The sequence below is a fragment of the Aricia agestis genome, chromosome Z, assembly GCF_905147365.1.
Source record: "Aricia agestis chromosome Z, ilAriAges1.1, whole genome shotgun sequence".
NCBI lineage: Eukaryota > Metazoa > Arthropoda > Insecta > Lepidoptera > Lycaenidae > Aricia > Aricia agestis.
In genome coordinates, this window is record NC_056428.1 from 3708893 (window position 1) to 3720549 (window position 11657).

At 35.4% G+C, this 11657-nt stretch overlaps 3 protein-coding genes across 3 annotated transcripts; 2 read left to right on the forward strand and 1 right to left on the reverse strand.

Moving 5' to 3' along the window:
* The first annotated feature begins 233 nt into the window (after window positions 1–233).
* Window positions 234–4999, forward strand: LOC121738892. The gene is made up of 3 exons (XM_042131157.1): window positions 234–321; window positions 3649–3818; window positions 4160–4999. The coding sequence occupies exons 1-3, from the start codon at window positions 234–236 to the stop codon at window positions 4988–4990; spliced, it is 1089 nt and encodes a 362-aa protein (XP_041987091.1). The 3' UTR covers window positions 4991–4999.
* An 851-nt stretch (window positions 5000–5850) lies between these two features.
* LOC121738793 (mitochondrial thiamine pyrophosphate carrier-like) lies at window positions 5851–6865 on the reverse strand. The gene has a single exon (XM_042131039.1). It carries the CDS (start codon window positions 6813–6815, stop codon window positions 5865–5867), a length of 951 nt encoding a protein of 316 aa, XP_041986973.1. The 5' UTR covers window positions 6816–6865; the 3' UTR covers window positions 5851–5864.
* A 2275-nt stretch (window positions 6866–9140) lies between these two features.
* Window positions 9141–11406, forward strand: LOC121738773 (mediator of RNA polymerase II transcription subunit 10). Its single transcript, XM_042131007.1, has 3 exons — window positions 9141–9359; window positions 10880–10963; window positions 11076–11406. Exons 1-3 carry the CDS (start codon window positions 9238–9240, stop codon window positions 11263–11265), a joined length of 396 nt encoding a protein of 131 aa, XP_041986941.1. The 5' UTR covers window positions 9141–9237; the 3' UTR covers window positions 11266–11406.
* Window positions 11407–11657: the final 251 nt, after the last annotated feature.

Here is an 11657-nt window from a genome sequence, read left to right on the forward strand (position 1 = left end):
AAGAAAATGTCTCGCAGAAACGTCTTGAATCTTGGTTTTCGAGCGGGGATTTCCAATGGCTGCACTTCGCATTGTCTTGCGACTTCCACATTTTATTCTATATTTCGTTGCCGAAGTGAGAGGCGGCCATTGTCTTATTTCCCGCCGAAACCATTGTTTTTTTTTCAAGTTTCTTAGTGGCGTTCGAATTTGCTCGGCTCGGATTTTAAGTTTCATGTTGTATTATTTTGAGAATGGTGCGATTTTGGTGGGTGTTTGTTCTGTTCGCGAAAACGGCTTCAGCTAATGACAACGAGCTACCTGGAGTTGATCCTGATAAAGGTATGAACTTTTGCACAGCTGATATTGGTAGTAACTTCATTCTTCAGTACCCTGTAGGAAAATAGTATTAAACGTATAAAAACCGGCCAAGTGCGTGTCGGGCCGGGCCACGCGCAATATAGGGTTCCGTAGTAGGTACCGCTAGTTTTTGAATTTTTTTGTATGGTCAATGAATGTACATTTATAACGTGTTTACACTACTAACAAAATGAAATTTGAACGAAAAGTATTCCTTTATACTTCGCCGAATACATTTTTTTTAGTTGATCGACTAATACTCAAAAACTTATGAAGTCTTCTTAGCCGTGATAGTTTTTAGGGTTCCGTACCCAAAGGGTAAAAACGGGACCCTATTACTGAGACTTCGATGTCTGTCCGTCTGCCTGTCTGTCTGTCTCCAGGCTGTAACTCAATAACCGCTATAGCTAGACTTCTGAAATTTCCACAGATTATGTATCTATTTCTGTTGCCGCTAACAAATAATTGCTAAAAGCAAAATAAAATTAATATTTAAGGGGGGCTCATATACAACATACGTTATTTTTTGGCATTTTCTTGCTCGTAATCAATAATAGCAACAGCTAGGCACTTGAAATTTACATAGAGGAGGGACTTTTGTGTCAACTTTAATAATTAATAATAATATTAAAAAAATAAGGAATTTTTTTTTATTTTTTGATTGAATTTTTTCACATTTCCAGAATCCAGAAGCAACCGTTTAGCAGGTAGAATTGAGGGACACTGGACTCTAACGATTTTTTCCACTTTAAAACTTCATATTCCCAAATGGATCCCTAAATCGGAAAATATCTATGAGGGTACTCATATTTTTTTAAAAACCTATCCAACGACACCCTACACGGTCGGGTGGACGCGAGAAATAAAATCATCCCCGCTTGATGTGTAGGAGAGGTACCATAAAAAAAAAGATTTCATGTACCATTTTGTCGGCATCATTACCTAATATTATGCATTCATGCCAAATTACAGCTTTGTAGGTACTATAGTCTCTGGAAAAACCGCGGACAGACAGACGGACGGACAGACCGAAACTATAAGGGTTCCTTGTTGACTACGGAACCCTAAAAACGGGACTCTATTACTGAGACTTCGATGTCTGTCCGTTTATCTCCACTCACCAACACTTCGTGCTAGCGCGAGTCCGACGCGCACTTGGCCGATTATTTAATCTTTTTCCAGCCGACTATGGACGATCGCCATTGTCTATAGCTATTAGCTACCGAAGTAGCGTAGGTACTTATAATTTTAGTAAGCCAGCATCTTTCACTATGGATGATGAATTTAGTTACCATAAAATTGCGCAACAGATCTCTACAAGCCCCTAATTTAGCCGTTCTCACGCTTTCCACTACTAAAAAAGTTTTGTAAGTGTTCGCAAAAACGAGATGACGATCTCTTTAGATCCAGAATCATCTACTCCATAGACCAGCAGCCTTATTCCCGAAACTGATATCAACCTGATATCAGTTTTTTGACACTTTAGGCATTCTATTTCTTCATATTTTAGATGTCTGGTGTCAAAAATCTGATATCAAAGTTAAATCTTTGATTTAACTTTGATATCAGTTTCGGGAATAAGGCTGCTGCTGCTATAAATATTATCAAAAGTTTATATCCCACAGAAAATATCATGTACAAAGTTTCAGTTTTTTAACATTGAGGCAGTAAAATTATTTTCGTACATTATTTTAAGTACATAACTTGACAGTCGTAGTAAAGAGCTTTTAAGTTTTCTTAACTTAGATATTATTCATGTTATTAACTTGCCCATTTTGTTCTTTTTTCTGTGATGTTTGTCCGTCTGTCTGTCTCCAGGCTGTATCTCAAGAACCGCTATAGCTAGAATTCTGAAATTTTCACAGATTTTGTATTTATCGTGCAACATGCTGCTACAACAACTAATACTAAAAACAAAATAAAGTTGATATTTATAATAATGACGTCAATGTTGACACTTAAACCTTTACAAAAAATTTAAAAAATATTATGTGTAATTTAATATCTAGTCTAATATATAAATATAAGTCGGGTTTTCCTTCAACTCCAGAACGCACGAACCGATTTCCACAGTTTTGCATTCGATGGAAAGATCTCGGGCTCCGCGAGGTCTACAGAAAAAAATCAGAAAAAACTTTAAGAGAAAAGCAGGAAAACAGGGACAATCATTTTATGACAAAACAACGTTTGCCGGGACAGCTAGTCTAATATAGAAAAATAAGTCGGGTTTTCCTTCCTGACGCTATAACTCCAGAACGCACGGACCGATTTCCACGGTTTTGCATTCGTTGAAAAGGTCTCGGGCTCCGTGAGGTCTATAGAAAAAAATCAGAAAAAACTTCAAGAGAAAAGCAGGAAAACAGGGAAAATCATTTTATGGCAAAACAACGTTTGCCAGGACAGCTATTATTTAATAATAAAATTAAAATAAATAATTAAGGGGGGCTCCCATACAGTAAACAAAAATTTTGACTATTTTTGCTCTTAACTCCGACTCGCACTTGGCCGATTTTATTTTCTTTAGTTTGGGAAACTAGGGATTTCCTTGAACGAACTATTGTAGAAATAAATAATATTTATTTCTACAAAAGTTCGTTCAGGGAAATCCTAGGGCCACGCTTTGGCATCAATGAGCCGGCTTGACCTCCGACCCGTATACTAACGGTAAATGGGCGAGTTTTGCGAGCCCACTAGAGTCCGCAAAGCGCCCAAACTTCCATGAGGTATTGTTCGTGTAAGTATTATAGTTATTTGAAGCTGCAGTCTGTTCACGGTCGTAACCACGAGACAATGGGAGTGAAAAGATAATGTGGTACTCTATGGTACATAATTGCAATTAACTTTCTGTTTTTATCATGATAAACTATACTATTTCACTATTTCAATTGAAACTAAGCGCTTAGTTTTACTCATAGAACATTAAAAACTATGCTTTAGTTAAAACGCAAGCGTAGCGACGTGCGTTGGTGGGGCCCCGTGTAATATTTGATACGGCAAAGAAGGTGGTAGACACGCCACTTAGCTATACAGACATCATAGCTTTGAAACAACTATATATTTATAACAAGACTTTGAATAGATTGGAGAACTAGAACTAATTTGGACAAAACCAATCCATTCCCACCTACCACAATACGGGGAAAGAAGCGCGAATGGAGTCAAATTTATTCTTTTGGTCCGACTACCGACTCTCTTCTCTTATTAAACAAATTTTACGGGCAACATGTCCATTCAGAACCTAGTTTTACTTCCACTTCCTTCTTAAGCCACCAAGGACCGTACTTCACAATTTATCATATTTCCTTTCAGGCGCAAGATATCTCTCGGCTTACGACACGAAGCCCTACCGACCTGCTGGACTACCCCCGCTGACAACAATCCCAATTAGCGGAGACAGATGCTCTTCACGACTGGAGAACGCGCTCGACCAAATGAAACGACGGAAGCGGACTCAGCCGAAAAACTTGGACACTCCTTTGGTAAGACAACTCAAAAACCATATTAGTTACGTTTATACTCGTAACTTAGGTAGTGAAAATACCTATGCCATTCGTTCACAACAAAATGTTGCTTTGGCTATACTGTCAAAGTCAAATGGATGATTTGCTTACCCTATCGTAAACTGGTAACTCGACCGTTACTCGGAAATAGTAGGTTTGAAATATATTTTTATGTAGGTATAATATACATATTATGACAATTTTTTTTCGGTAAATTGGATTTCATTATTTCTAAGGGCGTGTAGACAATAAGATTAAGAACAAATGTCCATTATAGTATCCACAATGCTCTACAATATGTAAATTACCGATTGTTTCAGAGTCAAAGCATCGACCTTAACGGATATAGACTGTATCAGACAATGAGGAGTGCTCCAGTCGACATGTATGTTACGAGAATGCGCGTGCGCCTGCCCCAAAACACCGACTGGGTTCGCGTCGAGAAATGCTACTTCGACCCCCGCAACGTCTCCCTAGACACGATGCTCCTCTTCAACGACATAACCATCAGCGGCAACGTAGACCTTTACGAAGCGAGCGAGCTAGATCGCTCAAACTGGGGCAACAGAAGATCCGGAAGAGACTACGATCCAGGTTATGATCCATATTTACACGACCCTTACAGGAGACCACGGAACAACGGCTGCAACATGATCCTGAGGCTACGCAAAGCCGGGATCGGCTTTCACACGACACCCTTGAATCAGCAACCAGGAAAATTCAACGTCAAAACCGATTCGGAGTTCGTCGAGCCGGGTTTCATAAGTGTCTACGCTTACGGTTGCGAAAAGTACATAAACAGGAACTCCGTTAGAAATAAGGACAATCTACCCTTGACTAGAAGGAAAAGATCCGATGAGTTCGCTTTCGAACCGAGAGTAATCGAACCCTCGGAGATTCCAGAGAAGAGATCGGCCGATAACTGGGATATAGTATACGAAGCGAGCAACAACAGGAACAGCTATGAGCGCAGCAAATCGTTTAAAGCTGAAGACGACTTGGACGACGTTGAAGACATATCTAGAGAGATGGAGAATATTTTCACTAAGGGCATAAGAACACTTCTTACGACATACATGAAGAAGGAGCTACAGCCGGCTATAAAAGATACATTGATGAGGAATATGGGCTATGTTATATCTTATGGATAGTTATAATATTAATTTTAGTTACATAAGTATTTGTTTTGGCTCTACATTAAACAAATATAAAAATGTAATGTTTTATTTCCTTAAGATAACCAATCAGTCTTTACAGATATTGTTTTAACCGAGTACCTTTCCTATTGCGAGATTCAATCAAAGAGTCAAGTCAGCTATTTTAAGAGCTAAAAGTGCTACTTGTTAATACATTTTCTACTTATATAATCCTTAGAACTAAAAATTGTACTACACTGTATTTTACAACAATTATTACTTACTAGACGTTCCGCGCCACTTCGCCCGCGTACGCCCTAAATTAAATATTATTTCACAAATTAGTCCACAAAAAATAGCCTATGATCCTTTACGTGGTCTACTTCTTATCTGTGCCTAATAACATAAAAATTGCTCCAGTAGTTCGTGAGATCTTCAAATAATTTCTCCGTTCTTTTCAAATTTTAAAGCCTTCCTCGATAAATGGGCTATCTCACTAAAACATTTTTTCAAATCGGACAAGTAGTTCCTGAGATTAGTGCGTTCAAACAAACAAACTCTTCAGAATTATAATATTAAAAATATAGAAGTATAGATAAAACTTAAAACAGCTCTTCTGACCCCATAAAGCGTGACTTTTTCTACATGAATACTTTTGTAAAGATTTTAACATGAATACATTTGTAAAGATTTTAACATATTTTTTAAATTAAAACACAATATTGTAACATCCACCAAACAATAAAATATGATAAATATTTCAACAAAAATCTGATAGTTTAAGCATACAATGATAAAATTATGAAGTAAGTACATAATATTTATTTTTGTGATTGATTTAAATTTTAACATATTAAATAAATAATGTATTACATTTAACACAGGCATCTTAGAGTCTTAAAATTATATGTTTTATTTCATCGTAAATGGCAAAATGTAATGCAGATACAAACATTGCTTTGAGCATACTAGGGCAGTATCCTTTATAAAGGGCAAGAAATCCTTCCTCTGTCACTATTAACTTAACACAACTCATGACACCAGTGCAGTACATTTGTTTGCCAAAAAAATATCTGTGCTGCTGAAACCCCTGAATTTGTAATCTCTTCTTTACTACATCAAATGGATAAATGACAGTTTTGGACACTATACCTGCTATCCCACCGGCCAATAAGTTAGCCGTTAGTGTTGATTCTTGATTTGAATTAAACCTTTGAAAGAATGATATATCATTTAGCAGATTCTCAGTAAGCACTTTGTACACGGCGAATTGCACTCCAGCGTGAGGTCCAATTTGAGCAATTGTAGGTATAATTCCTTTAAAGAAAGCTAATGCGCCTTCATTTTTCATCATCACTGCCACAGCGTTGAGGAAACCTTTGTAGGCCTTTTTTGTCTTTTGTTCCGCTATTAATCTCGTTCTAACGGTGTCGAATGGAAAGGAGACGATTGTCGCAATACTCGCGGCTATGCCTCCGTTAGAAAAGTTTATCCAATGTTTGTGTGTGTTATAAAACTCTCGGTCGACTTGTTGGCAAGTCTGTGTTAATTTTTCGTATACAGAAAACTGTACGAGTCCATAGGATATTGAAAGTAACTGGGCGGGTATGTGGCCGCTCCATAACGTTGTTGTACCTTCTTCTTTAATAATACTCGTAAACGCTTGAAATATTGAACTATATTTGGATCCACTTTGAATTGGCTCTACTTGCAGTTGAAAACGTATTTTCAGTATATCCAATGGTTGAGCTAAGGCTCTCGTAACACTACCCGATACTCCACCAGCAAAAGCACTTTGATATACACTAATATTAGACTCATTTTTGTCTATTTGCACCATATTATCAAGCTATATAGTTTTAAAATTTTAAAAAACATAACCTCTTCGCGCTAGAGGACAAATAATCAGGTGTTTTTGACACTTGACAGTTGACAGTGGTTTTTTTTTGTTTTTTGCACATGGGCATAATATAAGGCATCCATTACCTACACGCACTGACCTCTATAATTATTATAGAGGTCAGTGATTACACGGCATGACTGTGGTAAAAGTTAAAACTGACAGCAAAGTTTTAACTTTTACCACATTCGAATGGAAAGGAGTCATGCCTGTGACTAATGGATATTTAAACCTACCGCGTAAGAGCGTGACAGACGGTTGCATGAAGTTGATTGACGAAAATCTGGATATTTTGATTTTTGCTTCATGCAACCATCAATCACGAATTTTGAATGAGTGTTGTCCTTAGAGTATACATTAGCATAGCTTGCTATAATGTATACTCTATGGTGTTGTCACATCTGACAAAATAGGAAAAAAACGTGTTAGGCATCCATTACACGCTCATGCAAGCGATAGTCAATTCCGTCATTCATAAATCATATGAATTATGTTTGACTGATGGTGACTGATGGAATGACGAATGGTATTAGATGCTCACTCAATTCTCTTCAGTTTTATGTCAGTCAAAGTCAACATTTTCAAAGGTATACGTTTTTTTTTCCTATTTTGTCAGATGTGACAATACTCACTCAAAATTCGTGACTAATGATTGCATGAAACAAAAATCAAAATATCTAGATTTTCGTCAATAAACTTCATGCAACCGTCTGTCACGCTCTTACACGGTAGGTTAGCTCTGATGGAGCCATGACTGTGGTAAAACTGACAGCAAAACCTACCGTGTAATGACTAATGGTCTATTAGGCATTCATTAGGCAATAGGCATCCATTAGTAATGGATGCCTAATTAATGCCTAATAATATGTCATTGTCATGGGCGCATGCACAACAAGCCAGAAAAGGAAGAATTGATAGTAAGATTGACGAAACTCATAAATAAAACAGTGCGGCGCGTGCTTACTGCTACCCACCATGGTAGATAGTAATTATTGGTAAGTAGATCATAACTCATAAGTGGGTACCTGGTAGAAATCATGGTAGTTGGTACCAAAGTCCAAAGTACCAGATAATTAATCTTAAAGGAGGAGGAGAAGAATCACTTGATAAGGGGGGGTCCATAACGTAAAAAAGCGGCCAAGTGCGAGTTGGACTCGCCCACATCGCCCAAGGGTTCTGCACCAGCCTAAATACCTACTCTGCCTACGGACACGCTGCACAGTATAATAATTATTATTATATTGTAAATAGAAAAAAAAAATGTACCTCGCCGATGAAAATCGGTGGGTACATAACATTGTCGATTGGACAAGTAAGATGGATAGTAATGGTCCGGACCCCCAGGACCCCCCCCCCCCCCCTCCCCTTATACAGAGTGTAACAAAAATAAGTAATAATACTTTAGGGTGTGTACGTGTTCCTTGTAGAGAGTTCACTGTGAAAGTAGCAGCGCTGAAAGACCAAACATTTTTTTCACTTTTGTATGGGGAAACTCGTGACGCTCAGGCCCTTGCCCATACAAAAGTGAAAAAAATGTTCGTCTTTCAGCGCTGCTATTTCACAGTGAACTCTCTACCAGGAACACGTACACACCCCAAAGTATTATCACTTATTTTTGTTACACACTGTACATACGCCCATGATAAGAATTATGTAAACGTCTTGATACGAAACAAATATTTAACTAAATTCCGTACTTTGCTTTTCCACCGCCTACTTTTAAATACCTTTGTATATATGTCACCGTAAGATTGTAAAAACCGTGAGATTGTAATATGACGAAGTGATGGATTGTAAACAAACAGTTTTCCAGTGATTTTAAATTAATTATTTCGTATTTAAAATAACTTCAAGTGCCTGAATATTTGATGTATAACATTGAATAAAATTTAGATATATTTAAAGTGCAGTTTGAATTATAAATTAGGTTAATTTTAATAACCGAACATTCAAACAGCACTTTAAATATATCTATTTTTTTTATGTTATACATCTCATACTATTTGGCATTGAAATTATTTTAAATACAAAATAATTAATTGAAAATCACCAGAAAACTGTTTGTTTACAATCCATCACTTCGTCATATTACAATCTCGCAGTTTTTACAATCTTACGGTGACATATATTATATGGCAAAGTATGGGCAAACTGCAAAGTCCACCCCGGTGTCAGATGGCAATGCCAAATTCAAAAAAAAAAAAAAAATAACACGAAACAAATGTGAAATGTCAAAATCCAAAATATTTTTATTGAAGAATAATTTTAGCAGAAGAATAATTTTAGCAAATCGCAAGATTTTGTGATTTTAATTTGTAGTTATAATACTGTGCTACGTTGATATCAAAATATTATCTCGAAGATGTCCACCCCGCTCGAAAATCTTGAGACACAACTCGAGATGTTTATAGAAAACGTGAGACAAATTCGCATAATCGTAAGCGACTTTCAACCACAGGGACAGAGTGTTCTCAATCAAAAGATGTAAGTTTGAGGCATAAGTGCAATCCAATCAATATATACTAGTAATCTGTGAATCCAATCGACAATTCGCAAGGTGTTTCGATTAAGTGTATGGGTCATTTTCATTTTAAGTGTTAAAATGACTGATTTTAAATTTTATATGTTTTATGGTTAAAATATGTTAAGGGGTTAATTTGAAGTATTTAAGTATGAGTGGTCAAGCTTAGAAGTGCATACTTTTCTAGAAAACTTAATTTAAAAAAATATAGTACCCACGTCTGGGATAATTATATCCATGTTTGTGACATTTTTTATGAAACTTATGTAGTGAATGCTGATAAAATTAAACGAATAGCTGATTATTAAACTTTTATTTAAAAATCGGCCAAGTACGAGTCGGACTCGCGCTGGGTTCCGTACCATAATAGAGCGAAAATAAGCCAAAAATTGTGTTTTTTGTATGAGAGCCCCCCTTAAAATCTTATTTTATTTTTAATAACATTATTAATTATTAAAGTGCACATATAATTGAGGACTTTGTGAAAATTTCATGTGCCTACCTGTTGCCATTTTTTATATCAAACAAAAAAGGCCAAAAAAATTATGTTTGTTGTATTGGAGCCCCACTTAAATAATAAATTTATTTTGTTTTTAACATTTGTTGTTATAGCGGCAACAGAAATACATAATCTGTAAAAATTTTAGAAGTTTAGCTACAACGGTTCTTGAGATAAATCCTGGAGACAGACAGACCGAGCCACGTTTTGGAACACCACAACTACAACATTATTTGAACATGTCTAGAAAAACATTACCTAAAATACATCCATGACTGTTGATATTTATAAAGAGGCATTACTATACCAAACTTTATATTAAAAATCGACATCGATATCGTACACCATCACTTCATGATTATAAACACGTCGTTGACGCGTTATGCTTTACAAAGTTGAAGCAGACACAGAAATTAAATAATCTTAGCTTCATGCAAAAACATTAGCTCCAACGAAAAAGGCCGATTACAACTAGCAGTCAAGTGAAGTTCAGAGAAGTGCTGATAATAGAAAAAAAATAAAATTTACTAAAGTTATGGGAAAAACAAAAACGGCCACGTTTGTGACCCACAAAGTCAATCACAAAATTTGCAAGTCCATCATAAAAAAAAAAATTTGTTTTGAAATTGATATGATACTTTTTTTAGACAAAATAAGTATCTAAGAAAATGGGAAAAGTAACAAAAGTACCCGTATACTAAACTATACCCGTAAATCTGGGTTTTGCACATGCCACATTGCGTGACATTCAGTTACATAAACCTTAAAAAAAAATTGTGCTGATTAAAATAATAATGTAAAACATGCTTGATGGATGGATGGATGGAGTGAATTTAGTCGAATACCATCGTATAATAATATTTTTTGACATTCAATTATAACGAAAAAAAAATATCATGCTATCACACTTTCACATGTGTAAATGAAAATGACCCGTATGTTGCTTAAGGACTTATAATTAAGTAATTATTGTTTTCATTACAGACAGTCCTTAGTAACTGGTCTCCAAGAAGTAGACAAATTGAAGTCGCAGGTACAAGACATCCATGTACCAACAGAGGTGTTTGAGTAAGTACATTTTTTATGCAAATGTGTAGTGTTATTATTATATTATTTACAATGTATTTTCTTATTTAAAATTATTATATATACTTAGTATTTATATTTTTTCTTGTTTCAGCTACATTGACCAAGGTAGAAATCCTCAGCTTTACACAAAAGACTGTATAGACAAAGCACTGGCTAAGAATGAAGAGGTGAAAGGAAAAATTGATTCTTACAGAAGATTCAAAAGTCACCTTCTTTCAGAGCTTTCGAAGACGTTTCCTCATGAAATATCAAAGTACAAGGCAATGCGTGGATGTGAATAATAATATTAATACTTAAATATTATGTAAGCTCAATATTTATCTTTATGACGTCAGATGTTGTGAAGTGTCTTTGATTATAAGTTACTAAAAATATTTCCTAAAATTGAGGTATAATAAATAACAAATCAGTAATCAACCAAACATACCTTTAATTTTGAATTTTGAATTTTAAAAGCATTTAAGAGACAAGATAGAAAAACAATTAGGAATTAAAATAATAATTAGAATAGAAATAGAAACACTTTTGACAACAAAAGTAGTTCTACACCAAAGTAAAAATTTAGAAATTAAAATACTTGAAATAGTAATTATCTTTCATTGTAATGGCTAATATAAAAATTATGTAATACAAATGTAAAATAATTTATTTAGATATTTTTAAATTTGTCTTT